The sequence below is a fragment of the Thermobia domestica genome, chromosome 4 (assembly GCF_964235325.1).
Source record: "Thermobia domestica chromosome 4, izTheDome1.hap1.1, whole genome shotgun sequence".
Taxonomy (NCBI): domain Eukaryota; kingdom Metazoa; phylum Arthropoda; class Insecta; order Zygentoma; family Lepismatidae; genus Thermobia; species Thermobia domestica.
The window spans coordinates 260,490,838-260,508,265 of NC_137457.1; the positions used below are offsets into that span (position 1 = coordinate 260,490,838).

The following is a 17,428-nucleotide window of genomic DNA, read 5'->3' on the forward strand; positions in this document are numbered from 1 at the left end:
TTTTATTATTTATTATTTTATACAGAAAAACTAAATTATTAAAAAAACTATGTTGCTTTAATGCCAGTATATTAAAGTTGTTTGCTAGTTCTAGGTATGATATGTATGCAGGGTACAATTCAGTTTTTTTTTAAATACATTAATAGTTTCAAAAACTTGCACTGTATTCTTCCAATTATTTGGATATATTTTACATTATGGGGAGTCCAAATAACAGAAGTGTTTTCCAGTTGGGGTATAGAAATAATGTAATTTCAAAATTGTCATGTGGCTACGGAAGTCTTTACTTACACTATAATTGAATCAAAGATTCTTATATGCATCATTTGCAACAGATTCGATGTGATTTCCGAAACTCATTTCTTTTTCAAAGGTGACACCAAGGTCTTTAATAGTTTCCAGCCTACAAAGATTTACCCCATCAATAGTAGAATCATAATTTATATATTTTTATTTTCTAGTAAATATGATAGTTTTGCATTTAGTTATGTTTAGACTAAATTTATTCAAGTGGCACCAGTCTTTTACATTTTCCAAATCTGCCTGGAAGTTTTTACAGTCTTCTAGTGATTTAATTGAAGCATATTATTTTAAGTAATCTGCAAAGAGTAAAGTACGGTATGTGAATTCTCAATATGCTCGGTTATGTCATTAATAGTTATGAGAAATAACAAAGGTCCAAGATTTGATTCTTGCGGAATATTTGACCGTACGAAGTCATTTTTGTTCCGAACATTCATTGAAGGCGTCCACTCCGCTTGAACTACTCGAGCTGATGTTAACAAAATTGAATTTGCAGTACTGATTTTTGGCTTCTAAGCGGATTCTGGCCGAGCTAGTAATTACCTATGACGAGCAAGCTTGTACTTGCAAGCTGCCAGATGAAGCCGTCAGAAAGTAACCAGCCTATCATCGGTGGTGCTATAGTAATTCAATATTTTTGGCAGTAGTTCAACTGGAGCGCGGGTTGCTTCGACTGTCTCTAACAGCAGTTTGTTTGCAGTAAGCGTAAGGCATTCTAATAGTAAAGCTAGTAGTCTTGTCCTCAGGTATTTTTAATTTTTAAAACTGTTTAACTTAAATGATTCTTGTATCACTTGAACTGTCAAGGACTACATAAGAAAAGAATAATATTCTTAGTTTTATGAATGCGCGAGGAACCAGAAAGTCATAATAAATATACAATAGAAGTACGTAGATAAGGTGCAGTTGCTTATTATTATTGTAATTCGATAAAACTATCCTTAGTAACAGAGAAAACGTGCAAATCGCTTGCCGTAAGCTTGCATTGGAAGTCGGCAAGCTTCCATCCGACTTGATTGGAAGGCATACAAGCATGATTCAAGCTGGATTCCAGTAACGAAGTTACATGGGGGCAACCTTGCCTTCAGTGTTCTATTCAACCTAGATGCAAGCGTTTTACGCTGGCTGCAAGTCAATAGCCAATGAATAGCCAGTGATGCTATGACGCTCTGTGAAGGATCTAAAGTATCGCTTACAAGTACAACAAAAAGCAGATTGTGTGAAAGCACGCGTTCAAAGGGCAAGAGTAGAAAGCCAAAAGTCTAGCACGCGCCAATTGGCCAAAAGATTTCTTGCTACTTGGAACTATAAAGTTACATGAAATAAAAGCTTTTTGCGTCATATAAAAACACCAACATGGAAAAAGTATGAAAAACACTTTAAACGTAGTTCGCTTTTGTATAGTCCAATTTAACAGACTTGTAAGCAGAGAGTAACACGACAAGTATGTAAATAAACAAAAATGTACTGTACGTTCAAACTTGTATTGAATGAATTTTGAACATGTAATTCTGTATTATTTCTTTTAACTAATTCTTCTGATTATGTTTTGAGAATATCTAGATAAAGATTCCGAGGTTCGTAAATTATTATTCCTATGAATTATCAACTTCGCCGTCGAAAGCAGAATCAAAAATTAACTCATTCAGAACATTTGTTAATTGATTCCCATCCAATTTGATTTATTCACATATTACTACACGATTTTAACACAAAACATTCAGCGATATATTCCATGTTCATCAGTGAAGTATCGGGGGAAAAAACGACTGACAATAGCTCTCAGCTTATAAGATGATGACAATTTCATTGCTAGATGTTCTGCAAATGCATCTGAACATTCTACATAACTAACAACCGGTCACACCCATGGAAAATTTCTAAGAGGTACATACATACTGCCCCCGAACTAGACTTGGGCTTCGTTCTGTCAAATTAAAAGGTACATCGAATCTTGCTTAGGCTTATATCAGTTATATTAAAAGGTACACCGAATCCTCCCCGAGCTTCGTTCAGTTGTACTAAATGGTACACGGAATCCTGCTTAGGCTTATATCAGTTATATTAAAAGGTACACCGAATCCTCCCCGAGCTTCGTTCAGTTGTATTAAATGGTACACGGAATCCTGCTTTGGCTTATATCAGTTATATTAAAAGGTACACCGAATCCTCCCCGAGCTTTGTTCAGTTGTATTAAAAGATACACAGAATCCTAATTAGGCTTCGCTCAGTTATATTAAAAAGTACACCGAATCCTGCTCGGGCTTCGTTCAGTTCTATTAAAAGGTACACGGAATCCTATTTAGGCTTCTATCAGTTATATTAAAAGGTACACCGAATCCTGCTCGAGCATCGTTCAGTTGTATTAAAAGGTAAGCTGAATCCTGCTTAGGCTTCGATGATTTACATTAAAAGATACACCGAATCCTGCTCGAGCTTCGTTCAGTTCTATTAAAAGGTACACGGAATCCTATTTAGGCTTCTATCAGTTATATTAAAAGGTTCACCGAATCCTGCTCGAGCATCGTTCAGTTGTATTAAAAGGTAAGCTGAATCCTGCTTAGGCTTCGATGATTTACATTAAAAGATACACCGAATCCTGCTCGGGCTTCGTTCAGTTCTATTAAAAGGTACACGGAATCCTATTTAGGCTTCTATCAGTTATATTAAAAGGTACACCGAATCCTGCTCGAGCATCGTTCAGTTGTATTAAAAGGTAAGCTGAATCCTGCTTAGGCTTCGATGATTTACATTAAAAGATACACCGAATCCTGCTCGAGCTTCGTTCAGTTCTATTAAAAGGTACACGGAATCCTATTTAGGCTTCTATCAGTTATATTAAAAGGTACACCGAATCCTGCTCGAGGTTCGTTCAGTGTATTAAAAGGTACCCGGAATCCTGCTCGAGCATCGTTCAGTTCTATTAAAAGGTACACGGAATCCTATTTAGGCTTCGATCAGTTATATTAAAAGGTACACCGAATCCTGCTCGAGCATCGTTCAGTTGTATTAAAAGGTAAGCTGAATCCTGCTTAGGCTTCGATGATTTACATTAAAAGATACACCGAATCCTGCTCGAGCTTCGTTCAGTTCTATTAAAAGGTACACGGAATCCTATTTAGGCTTCTATCAGTTATATTAAAAGGTACACCGAATCCTGCTCGAGGTTCGTTCAGTGTATTAAAAGGTACCCGGAATCCTGCTCGAGCATCGTTCAGTTCTATTAAAAGGTACACGGAATCCTATTTAGGCTTCGATCAGTTCTATTAAAAGGTACACGGAATCCTATTTAGGCTTCTATCTAACTAACTAACTAACTAACTAACTCTATGGCCTATGGAACCCGGAGGTTCAATGCCGCGTTCACAAAAGCTCTCCACTGACTTCTATCCTTAGCTAACTGCATCCAGTTTCTACTTTGTATTCCTATCTCTGCGAGATCCATCTTAATATTATCCTCCCATCTGCGCCTAGGTCTTCCTAATGGTCGTTTTCCTATGGGTCTTCCAGTCAAGACTTTGAAAGCGTTTCTACTTTCTTCCATTCTAGCTACATGGCCTACCCACCTAAGCCTCCTAGACTTGACGACCCTAACAATGTTGGGTAAACCGTATAAACTATGTAGTTCCTCGTTATGAAGTTTCCGCCATTCCCCATTCTCGTTCCTCTTGGGTCCGAATATTCTTCTCAGGATCTTGTTCTCAAATACTTTCAGTCTATGTTCTTCCCTCAGAGTAAGTGACCATGTTTCGCAACCATACAGAACAACAGGCATGATTATCGTTTTATATATTTTAAGCTTCAAATTCTTCGACAGAATTCGCGACGACAAGAGATTTTGAATCGAATAGTAACACGAATTCCCTGCTTTTAGTCGGCATTTAATTTCTTCGTGAATATGATTTTCGTCTGTTAATATTGATCCTAAATATTTGAAAGTATCCACTTTATCAAAAGTATTATTTAATATTTTAACGCCTCCACAATTTGCAGTATTACGGTCCCGACGCACTTCCATGTATTTAGTTTTCTCTGCATTTACTTCTAAACCCATGTCCCTGCAAGCATTTAATAAGATCTCTGCATTTATTTCTACTGTTCTCCTATCATCCCCTATTAAATTTACATCATCAGCATATGCCATCACCTGATGAATGCCGTTCAACTCTAGGCCCTGGTTGCTATCTTTGATTTTCCTTATAGCGTATTCCAGCACAAAGTTAAATAATAATGGCGACAACGCATCTCCTTGTTTCAGGCCATTTTCGACGTGAAAGCTCGTGGACAAAAATTTTCCTACCCGGACTTTACTTTGGGATTCACTTAAGCATAACTTAATTAATCCAATTAGCTTTCTCGGTATTCCAAGTTCTGTAAGAACGTTGTACAATGTTTCTCTCCTAACCGAATCGTAAGCCTTTCTAAAATCAATAAATAGTTGATGTACCGGCGTATTGTATTCCCACTTCTTTTCGAGTATTTGGCGAATGGTAAATATTTGGTCAATAGTTGATCGATTTCGTCTAAATCCGCACTGATAATCTCCAATAATTTCATCTGCGTATGGGGTCAGTCTTGCTAATAGAATATTTGAAAGGATTTTATAGGATGTTGACAGAAGAGAAATGCCTCGATAATTATTACAGTCAGTTATGTCGCCTTTCTTGTGAATTGGAACAATGATTGATTCTTTCCATTCTTGTGGCAATTCTTCCTTGTTCCAGATAAGGAGAATGAGTTTGTGTATCTTGTTCCACAATTTTTCGCCTCCAGCTAAAATTAACTCAGCCGGAATTTCATCCACACCCGGAGATTTGTGTTTCTTTAATTTCTTTATAGCGGCTTCTACTTCTATTCGATTGGGTTCTGGAATATACGGTTCTGCGGTGTGTATCTCCTTTTCTCCACGCGCATTAGTTTTTGGCTGCGTGTTCAGCAAATCGTCAAAGAAATCTTTCCATCTATTTAAGAGGCTATCCGTATCGGTGAGAACTGTTCCGTCAGCTTTCTTTAATATATAAGCACGAGGTTGATAGCCTTTCTTAAATTCGTTAATCCCCTTATACATGTCCCGAATATTTTTATTTTTACTATTATCTTCAAGTTCCTTAATTTTAGCTTTCAAAAAATCGCGTTTCTTTGTTCTAAAAGTTTTGGAAGTTTCCCGCCTGATATCTGCGAAATTTTGTGTAGTTATTTCATTCGGATTCTGTAGCCACCGTAAGTTTGCCTGTTTTCTCTTCTCTGCTAGTTTAATGCATTCTCGGTCGAACCATGGTTTGTTTCTACGTATTTCCGCGTGTCCCAATTTTTCTACTGCTGAACTTTTAATGCTATCTCTAATTTCAATCCAAGTATCCTCAACACTAGTGCACTCCGAGTCTTCTAAAACCGAGAATCTATTCGAAACTTCAATCTGGTATTCCTTTCTTACATGGCTCGCTTCTAATTTCTTTAAATTAAATCTCTCCGTTTTCGGACATTGAATATTACCTTTATTGAACGATAACCTCTCCCGTATTATCGCTACTACCAGGTAGTGATCAGTGTCACAATCAGCCCCTCTAAACGACCGGACGTCAATTATGCTAGATTGCCTTCTTCTATCTACTAAAACGTGATCAATTTGATTATGTGTTCTTCCGTCTGGTGATGTCCAAGTGTATTTATGAACGTCGCGATGTGGGAATTTTGTACTTTTTACAATTAGGTTTTTGGATGTTGCAAAGTTCACGAGTCTAACACCGTTGTCATTACTTTCCTTATGCAAACTTTCGTTCCCTATGATCGGTTTGAAAATATCCTCTCGTCCTACCTTCGCATTGAAATCCCCTAATAGAATCTTCATATGGTATCGCGGGAGTTGGTCAAATATCCGTTCCACTTCTTCGTAAAAACTATCTTTTATATCGTCACCCTTATCTTCAGTTGGAGCATGTACATTTAAAACAATAATATCACACCACCGTCCCTTGAGAGTAATAAAAGAAAGTCTGTCAGTAACAAATTCAACCCATTTAATTGCTGGTAATATTCGTTTGTGAACGAAAAACCCTGTTCCTAACTGGTGATTTTTATTTCCTTCCCCGTAAAAGAACGTAAAATTTCCGGAATTCTCAGACCCATTTCCTTCCCATCTAACTTCCTGAACTCCTATTTAGGCTTCTATCAGTTATATTAAAAGGTACACCGAATCCTGCTCGAGGTTCGTTCAGTGTATTAAAAGGTACCCGGAATCCTGCCCGGGCTTCCTTAGCTTGTAATAAAACTTAGAAGATATCGTGAGTCCTGCTTGGACTTCGTTCAGTTGTATTAAAGATAATCCAAATCCTGCTCGGTCTTCGTTCTGCTATATTAAAAGGTACCCCAAATCCTGCTCGGGATTCTTTCAGTGTATTAAAAGTACGCTGAACCCTGCTTGGGTTTATGATCAAAAGTGTTGATCACTGACGTTGATATATACAGTATATTGTTGTGCGAACACACAGCAAAGAAAAGATGTCTAAGAATATACCATACATTTTAACATTCTGATCAGAGTTAAAGGTATTTTGACTTACCTACTGTCGTTGAGAATGCCAAAGGTGTAAGCTCCTCCTTGATTGAAAGTTCGGTATTCCTCGACATCACTTGATGACTCGTCGTGCACAGCTACTTTCTTCCAGATCCAACGAACCAACAAGATAATACTGACGACCGCAAAAGACAATCCTCCAGCTACTAACTGTGTAAGCAGCAGGATACCAAGATCCAAGACAGTTGCCAAGGATTCAGAACGGTCGAGGGCGTTCTGGATTTGGAAAGTGTCTTCTGTACTTGCTGATGCAACACCAACCAGAAAAACTGTGGCAAACAGTGCTAAGTTCTTCATTATGTGCTTAACTGTAAGAAAATAATGTGAAAACTTGATGTTGTAAATAAACAAGAAGACAGTTAAAAGTGCAACGTGAATATTATTCTGACATATTTTTAGATTTTGTTTTTTACTTGATTAATACATGCCTTTAAACAATCGAAGGTTTTTCGTCGCAGAGGTAAAAGAATTCCATTGGACCTATCCGAGGTAATCCAATCAAGTTACCAACTGTTGAACTAAGATTTTTTTGAGTTGAACTTTAGTGTACCGTTCAGTAGCAAAGCCATACTAGACGTAGACACACAGCTTAATACGAACTACATTAGCTTCCACGGGGAATCGAACTCAGTTCTGCCACGCCCAGGACGACTACACTAATCATAGGCTATAGCAGCAAGAGAGTTCTTGTCTAAGATTCGTATCTGTTGAATATATCATTCACATATTCTTCTTCACCTACCTAAATATATTTTTTTCTAAAGTCATCCGAAAGGGTGGAGAGCTCACCTCTGTCTGATTCAACTTCATGGTTCGATCTAAGATGAAGTTAGTTTGTTATTAACAACATCGTATGTGTTGGTTTCCTCGACACCCTCTCGTTTTCTTCTACATTATAATTTTACTTACTATGTCCTGAATCATTTATTACGACCACCAAGCGGGGCTTATAAGATTATTATGCTGGTCCGCCCGTCCGTGAGTTACTCCACACGATAACTGTTGAACGAAAGCGAATTTTTAAATTGTACTCTTTTTCTCGCAATAATTTTTTAGTGAATTATCCTGGCCGAACTCGTTAATGGGGTCGATCCATTAACATCTTCATGACTAACGGTGACTATTCATTTCTTACTAGAAGTTACTAATGACACCTTTAGATGATACCAAGCATAGTCCAGCTATTGACATCTACCGAACGAAATAGAAACTTCTAGCGTGTGATCATTTCTATTGTTTACCAGAGTTTATGTTCGTTAGTAATCCTACTAAAGTACTTTAATCTACTAGAGCATAATCTTGACTTGTACAATTAATAGTTTCACTTCATCTCATGAGTGCCTTCTCCACGTGTGGTTTCGAGGTCGATTCCCTCCGCGGGCTTCACGAAGACTCGGAGACAGAGCCGGATTTCCCAATAGGCCCGGTAGGCCCGGGCCTATGGGCGCAAGCTCCCAGGGGGCGCGCGGCCGAGAGAAAAAAATTAAAAAAATATCTAGAAATAAAAATAAATAGCCACAACTTAACATAGTTTTTGAATTGATTTAAAAAATCAGGCTAATAAAGCATTCTATTTTGAAGTTCATTGGAACAAATAATTGTTGGTCAAGTTAAACTATTTTTCAACATTATGCATCAACTTCGTTACAACATTGATCTCAAACACGGGAGAACTGGCTGTAATTTTTTAATAAAGGTTTTTAGGAAAATAACTTTAACCAGACTAGGGGGCGGGAAATATTATTGGGCCTAGGGGCGCCAAAATGCTAAATCCGGCCCTGCTCGGAGAACTCTTTATATTGGCCAAAGTAGGCAACACGCGTGTTTTCTTCCTTCGTGCTACCTGGTACGATCTCTGGTGGAAGTGTTTACCTCTGACACAGACCTGAACATGAACAGCGTTGCCAGACTCACAGCTCCGAATTATTCCAAAACCTGATCGAAATTATGCTAGATTCGGTCAAATTATGCTAGATCCTCATAGTTACTAATTCAGGAGTTTTAAAAGAAAAAAAAAACGAAGTTGAGATACGATAACGTAACTTAAAATACGCAGAGCGCAAGAATGCGTGGATAGAACTCAATACTTCACGCACCAAAGCTTTAAATCAACTAAACTAGTGCAGTCGTTGCCAGACTCAATGGCGTATGTATCGTATAAATGAATGCGAAGTGTTTGTTTACATATTTTGAAAGAAAATTACCTCGCATCTTAAGAGGAGTTGGAAATTGTCTGCTGGGGGGCAGATTTTTGGTCGGTCTCGGACCTTTCATTTCAAGAATAAAGGTGGTGGTGAAGTTGTCAAAAAGCTGGGGGGAGAATGGCCCCAATAGCTCCTCCCATGCCTCGCAGTTAAAGAATTAGAAAACCCTGGGCGAAGCCACAAAAAAAAAAAAAAAAAAAAAAAGCCCAAAGTCGTTTCTAACTTACTTCGGAAAATAAGACTGCCTGTATGGTTTACCGACTGTGTGAATCAATGGGAGAGGACACATTTCTGCCGTTCATTTTCTTCCCACGACAAACTTCTTTCTCGTCTCCAGGTTTTGCGGCTTTTTGATAAACTTGCTGAAATTATGCTAGATTTGGGCAGGATGCTAAAAGCAAGATGCTAGATGCTAAAGACATGCAAATTATGCTAGATCTAGCATCATTATGCTAGATCTGGCAACGCTGAACATGAACGAGTTCCCCAGTTTAGACAATAGATGTCATTTCTTACACGTTGGATCTGTACAGAAAAGGAACCTTAATGTCCAAATAATCTATCAATTAATTTTAAAACGCCATAGGAAAATGCATGAACACAATTAAAAGGATCCTACGTTAAATAGTTCCACTTTCAGATTGTCTAAGTTTCACAGTAGTCGGGGAAAAGAAGATATGAATCCGGATCTTTCTCTGTTCCACCGAGATGTCTAGAAACTTTACGCGTGTAATAAATCCTTTTCTAATTTTATTAGATAGATTAAGTTATGAATTACATACTTGTTAGCAATAAAAATTAAAACCTTGAGTTTGGGGTAATGCAGAGAAAGAAAAGTAATTAGATAATCTGAAAGTTCTAATTACTGATTCTGAGATTCATGATTATGAGATTGAATCATAGAAAAACTCAAATTATTTTACGTAAGTTATATTCGACTGAAGATAAATCACCACAAACTCAATCGTATTTGACAGAAAACAAAAGCTAGAGGTTGGAAAGGGGCGTTCAAATGCTAGTCAATAAATCAAAGAACTGTAACTTGAAACTTGTGTTGTGTGACTAGCTTCAATCGTGATTTTATTTAACTTTTTACACCAAATACTCTTTCAAAAATTATTTCCGGATATCCTCAGCCAACCATTGTTTCTCACTTTAGTTGTTCATAGATAATATACAATGTACTTAATTATGCTTTGGATGCTTTTATTTAATTTCTTCTACAATAGCAGCAAGGATAGAATGTTTTCAGTGAAGTATTAATATCTTTTTCCTACTCATTTTCGTATTGTTCAGTACTGCTACACTACTCTTTGTAATATTTATTTTTTTGTGAGTAGTTTCCATTTTTAATACAATTTTCAAGTAGTCGGAGGAAATACAACAGAAACTTTGGCCTGTTTAACACCACGGTAGGTTTCTAAACTATTAAGATTCAATATTGAATTTGGAAATTATAAATCTCTAAAATTTCTGGTTTCAGTGGACAGGTAGTAAGGCGGGCCAAAAAATGCAAACTTTTCAAGTCGTAATACCACGGAAAAGCTGCGTATTGGGGAGACTAAAAATAGGAGTAAAGAAGTAATGAAATCGGTTTACATCTTCCGGGTGCAAACTTTTCAAGTCGTAATACCACGGAAAAGCTGCGTATTGGGGAGACTAAAAATAGGAGTAAAGAAGTAATGAAATCGGTTTACATCTTCCGGGCGCGCATGTGCTCTAAAATTTGCCGAAATTTGGAGAAAATCTCATTTCTATGATTTTTTTTATCTTACTTAACTTATCAATATTTAAATGTAATAACTCAAGTTAAATCGTACTTAAACCGATTATATTAGACCGATAACTATTAGATTAAATCATAGTAAGACTCAAATTATTTTACGTAGTGCTCTCAAACGGGTCGGGTTACGGGTTGGGTCGGATCAACTCGGGTCGGGTTGTCGGGTCGGGTCAGCTCAGGTCGGGTTGTCGAGTCGGGTCAGTCGGGAAAGCTCGGGTAGGGTTGTAATGATTTGAAAAAGAATTGCTCAAATCGGTCAAGATATTCCGCTCGCGCAACGGCTGCCAATTCTAAGAAATTCAGGTGCTCGTTGTAACTTACTTGGGTCAATCAGAATGACTCTGGTGTGAATGAGCTCCTTCGTGGCTAAACGGTTAGCGTACGCACCTCTGGCGTGGGAGACCCGGGATCGATTCCCGTCGGGAGTTCATGTGGTTCGGATTTCACGTTAATCAGTAGGTCCACGTCTCATATAGCCTCGCTGCTGAAATGGTCGTTAAACTTAAAATCAACTCAACGACTCTACTGTGAAGGTCAACTATGTCTAACTTTGCCCATAAATTAGATTCCAAGACCTTCAGCTAAAAATACTGAAAATGGACATATTTAATTGTTCAACATGAGTTTCTTGCACTTATGACTCTTCACATAAAAACTCTTTTTTTTTTCAATAAAAAATGTTTATAAATATTACTAATGATCTAAAATAATTTGTTTTCAAATGTTTAAACTTGTATTCAATAAAGAAAACCAAAACAAAATATGTAAATTTTTAACATTGTTTTTCCTTGAACTATGATCTACCTTTATTTGTAAATTTTGTTTTCAAAGTTTCATTAATTTTGAAGGCAATGCGCGACCGGAAGATGTTAATGGATTCAATGAATATTTAAACATTATTTTTGTGGGTTTAATGCGTAAGAATTTGAGCTATTATATTCGAGAAGAGGCTAATTTAAAAATGTTAAAAAAAAAAATATAATAATATGGTAAAAATGTGAATTTTTCCGTTTTCAGCAAGCATTAGTGTATTTGCGTGCCGGAAATATTGTAAACCGATTTCATTTATTTTTGTTATTCCTTTTTAGTGTCCGTAACTCGCAAGTTTTCCGTGGTATTACGACTTGAAACAAGATATGATTTTTTGGCCTACCCTAACAAGTAAGGTTGGAGATGGAATGAATTTTTGAGATGCTAAATCCATATATAAGGGAAAAAATTCGATATTTCTTACCATTTTCGCTAATATTGAAACACGAAGGGCCTGTACTATGTCAAATTACTACTAACAGTCAAAGGAATATTAATAAGAAAAACGAAAGTGACTTTTTAAAAAGTTTCGTTAATTTTGTTCTTTCATTAGTTGGTTATTTTGTTGAAGTTTAGCGTCCCTTTTCAGCTTCGAGACTATATGAGACATGGACATATAGTTTAAGGTGGAATCTGAATACATCAACATTTGGATAATTTTCATTAAGTGGACAGCTTCGAGGGGCATCCGATCTAAATTCCCTAGGACCGCAAAATATCTAAATCCGCTACTGCCCTTCATTTACGTATATATTTAGTGTTTATTAAATCCCTATTTCCCCTCAATTTACCTGTAATATCCTTGTAGGCAGAAGGATAAGGTTTTAAAATTGAAATCTTATTTTATGATTGGTCTTTCGTAAGCAACATCTTTCTGCAAAGGTATAGCGACGTACAACTAAAACAAGTTTATTTTCGGTACTAACCCTTTGGGGATCTTATGGTACAATTTGTACCATACGGGGTGTTTCATGGTACATTGCGTTATAACTCTCCTATTTGAGCTTTTTCGTCCGGTTTTTTTTTTTTTTTGTTTGTTTGTTTGTTTTTCAAGTCCAGAGGCATTGTAGAAGACATTACGTATGGTTTCACACCTTCCTGCGTCGAGACATAGGATGTGATGACGTCATAAGTCTAAAATTTATATTTTCGTGTAATAATTTTTGGGGGGGTTATGTAAAGTATTTTTGGCGGGCTTATTTTTGCACGTAGAAGATTGAAATTTTGCACAAACATGCAGTCCACCAAGTAGTATTTACCAGATTTTTTCAGATTTCTGCTTTAAAACAGGGGGGATCCAGAGGGTCAAAAAGTTGAAAAAAGGGATATTTTTACCCAAAAAATCCCGTTTCTCCTCATTTTCCCGCCTTAGATATATGATGGAGACAAGTGAATGGTACCGCCTGAAAGGCAGTTCTATTCTGAAGAGAATGATGTGCGACACATGGCCCTAGGGTAATTAGGGAAGTGTCAGGGAATTTTTACCAAAATATACTTCTGTATAGGGGAATTTTGGACATTTTCGGTATTATTTTTTGCGGGCTTATTTTTGCACGTAGAAGATTGAAACTGTGCACAAACATTCAGTCCACCGAGTAGTATCTAGCAGATATTTTTTATATTTCTGCGTTAAAACAGGAGGTACAGAGGGGCTAAACCTTGAAAAAGGGAATGCCTTTCCAAAAAATCCCTTTCACGGGATTTTCCCGCCTTAGATACATGATGGGGACAAGTGAATGGTATTGCCTGAAAGGCATTCTATTCTGAAGAGAATGATGGGCAAAACATGACCCTAGGGTAATTAGGGATGTCTCAGGGAATGTTTAAAAATTTCCCTCTGTATACGGGAATATGGGACATTGTTGGTATATATATATATTTCTTTTTTTGGCGGGCTTACTTTTGCACCTGGAAAATTGGAATTGTGCATAAACATTCAGCCCACCGAGTAGTATTTATCAGATTTTTTCAGATCTCTGCGTTAAAACAGGCGGGTCCAGGGGGGCTAAAAGTTGAAAAAAGGATATTTAGACTCAAAATATCCCGTTTTTACTCATTTTTCCGCCTTAGATACATGATGGAGACACGTGAGTCATACCGCCTGAAAGGCAGTTCTAAGCTGAAGAGAATGATGGGCGAAACATGACCCTAGGGTAATTAGGGATGTCTCAGGAAATTTTTTACCTGAGATCATTGTGTTTTACGGTAATTTGGGGCATGGTGGGAATTCCTGATAAAATTTCTCCAGCCCTTGGTACTCAAGATAGAAACTTGAAATTTGGCACACACATTCAGTATACCGAATACTATTTATCAGATTTTTTTATATGGCTACGTTCACACAGGGCCGCTCCAGAGGGGCCCAAAGTGCGAGAAAAAAAAATTTTCCTCGGAAATTTTCCTTTTGACATCATTTTTCCCGCTTCTGGTATATGGTATGAGCATGCAAGTGGTATCATTTGAAAGCCAGCTCCATTCTGAAGGGAATGAGGTATGAACCATGATCCTAGGATAAATAGTGACGATGCAGTAGCTGTTTGACTGAAAGCCTAAAAAATAGCCCAAAAAACCAGGTGCCTGAAAGGGCTAAACGGCGTGACAAACATCTTAGCATTTGAAGGCGGCGCTCCAAGTTCCTTTTAAATGCTGCTAGCAAATGAGAGGTCAGCGGTATAAGAAAATCTTAATAAATTTAATACATTTTCGTGAGCCAGGGAGGCCACACTGCTCTCCCCTTCGGGTGCCCATAATTAACTACTAGGTTTAGGTTATGTATAGCGCAGTGAATGTATATAACTCGTTCCTCAATTTCTTTAAGTCTCTTCTGAACACCTAAGTAAGTACTACTCATCACAGCAATGCCATTATATCCCTGAACTATGCATTTTTTTCACAGTCAATCCCAATTTTTTCAAATAATTTAACACTGGAGTTGCAAGTCCGAATGCAGTTTGATTTCTTACATGTGAAAACCCTAAAAACATTTCTTCAATCTCGACCCGTCCAGAAATTGTGTTTCCTAAGCTATCGTTTACAGGCGAAGCGTAATCCCACAAGTAGGGTAGTCCCGAGAAGTAATAACACAATATTTAATGTATCATAAAATATTTAAAATTACAGTGAGAATTCTATTTTCCTTATTGAATTATACACAAAACTACCAAATCTATTTATTTTAAAGAACTTTCTTAGCTGTATTTCAAACACTGTTTAGAATTGAATTTATGTGCATGTATACATAGTAGTTTTATGTTGTTGAAATGAAATGAAATTTTGAGTTTTACGTCCCTTTTATGTTGTTGTTTACTTTAAGAAGCAAGAATAAACATATAAGCAAAAGTAGACGGAAAGTAGAAAGTTGTGGATAGTAATAAGTTGTTTGCAAAAAAAAAAAAAAAAAAAAAAAAAAAAAAGTCTCGCTGTCTGTTACGTGTTCACTCTATAGCGATAAATGTTGAAACCGGATATGACTAATTTGGACAACTTCCGGTTTGAATAGAGCATTAACGGAAGAGATTGTACCTATTCTTTGGAGAGTCAATGGATTACGAAAACCGCTTCCCGATATCTCTTAAGCGTTTTTGCTCGATTCCTGTCAACAGACTGAAGAACAGGCAAGCTCGTCCTATAAGGCTACCAACACATGTATAGCATAGTTTGGAAGTACTTAAAAAAAAAAAAAAAAAAGCCAAAAGAAAAATACAGTATTTTACATGCTTTTCTTTAACGTAGAATTTTCAACGGTGTTCTCAAATCTTTCAACCGTTATTTAACTATTCATTTCCCAATGTCATACAATGATGAAATTTTGCACAGTAACATAAATCGGATTCAATATAGTAGTGAGACCATTATAATTCGAAGCTGAAGAAAATAGATATGATTTCGATTTATCGAGGTTTTCCGAATTATCAATGTTCAAACTATCAAGGTGGCCACGACAAAAATTTGAGTTAGCGTGGTTTCACAATCCTCGTGAAAAGTGACTACAGGGTGGCCACAAAGTCACGTTACCCCTTGATAAATGCTAATGTTAAGTTTTCCCATTACCCCTTCATAAATGCTATTGTAAGTTTTCCCGTTACCTCTTCATAAATGCTAGTGTAAGTTTTCTTCCATTACCACTTTATAAATGCTAATGTAAGTTTTTCCATTATTCCTTTATAAATGTCAATGTAAGGTTTTCCATTGTTTCAGATTGTGTAAACGATGACTAATACTTCCAGCTACAGTATTGAAGATCTGTCCGCATCCGCACCACTTGCCTGGCCACCACGAAGCCCAGACCTCACTACCTGTGATAATGCGCTATGGGGGTTCATAAAGGACATCGTTGCACAAAACCGTTACAATACCACTGCCGAACTGGGAGAAGCTGTGAAACAAGCTTTCACTCAAGTTACACCTGCAATGCTCCGCAAAATGTCACACAGAACCTGGCGGCATATTATCCTTTTGTCATAAGGACTGTCGACAAACTGATCCTTTGGACACTTAATGTTTAATATCTCAATAAAACTTCTCGTAAGCATTGCTTTTCGTCTCATTCAGTTCTTTTCGTGTAGTTATTTACATACGTTTAGTGGTTTTTGTTACTTATTTTCAGGATAACGGGACTTTGTGCCCATCCTGTATAACTAGAAGTTTTATTCATTCAACCTCTATAACTCGAAGTTTTATTCATTCAACCTCTATAACTCGAAGTTTTATTCATTCAACTTCTATAACTCGAAGTTTTATTCATTCAACCTCTATAACTCGAAGTTTTAATTCAACCTACCTAACTCGAAGTTTTATTCATTCAACCTCTATAACTCGAAGTTTTATTCAGTCAACCTCTATAACTCGAAGTTTTATTCAGTTAACCTCTATAACTCGAAGTTTTATTAATTCAACCTCTATAGCTCGAATTTTTATTAATTCAACCTCTATAACTCGAAGTCTTTTTATTCAACTTCTATAGCTCGAAGTTTTATTCATTCAACCTCTATAACTCGAAGTTTTATTCATTCAACCTCTATAACTCGAAGTTTTATTCATTCAACCTCTATAACTCGAAGTTTTATTCATTCAACCTCTATAACTGGAAATTTATTCATTCAACCTCTATAACTCGAAGTTTTATTCATTCAACCTCTATAACTCGAAGTTTTATTCTTTAAGCGAAGAATAAAGTTTTTCTTCAGATGGATTGTTGTGTCAAACATACGAAGTGTGTTCGTAAAGTATCGAACCTTATTTTTTTTTTCCACGCAAAGCAATGAAACACGGAAAACTTTCTTCAGTGTAAGTATAGAGGGGACACTCATGCGCCGTCTTGATTTCTTTTTTTCCCGCATGCAGAATGCGCCAGTCGGTGGCAATCGGTCAACAACTGAAGACGTGTAGTGAGCAGTCATCGGATTTCATTTTTTTTTCTTTTTTGGTAAAATGACAGAAAAACTTGAGCAGCGATATGGTACTAAAATTTTGCCAAAAGCTTGGCAATACCCATGCAGAACTATTCAATCAGACCGGTACATTCAATTTTGAACTAGAATTTGGACATGAGGAGGGTATTCGCGAAATTTGATTCTGGCTTTCTGGCCAAATACAACATTCCCATGTGTCGTTAGGGCAAGGTGACCAGAACTTTTACTTTCAAAAACGGGGGCATACGAATCGGCGCCGGGGGGGGGGAGATGGGGAGTCACTTCACATTGCATTTTCGGACTTAGCAGTGTTCTCAATTTACAAAATACATAAGTAAGAATG

General features: G+C 37.0%; 1 protein-coding gene across 1 annotated transcript in view; it reads right to left on the bottom strand.

Annotated features, from left to right (window-relative positions):
- Positions 1–17,428, bottom strand: part of LOC145684028 (uncharacterized) — a 35,143-nt gene that overhangs the window by 15,270 nt on the left and 2,445 nt on the right. Inside the window, exon 2 of the mRNA XM_081755845.1 lies at positions 6,864–7,185. Within this exon, the coding sequence (XP_081611971.1) occupies positions 6,864–7,174 (311 nt within the window). The 5' untranslated portion in view covers positions 7,175–7,185. The remainder of the gene's footprint in view (positions 1–6,863; positions 7,186–17,428) is intronic.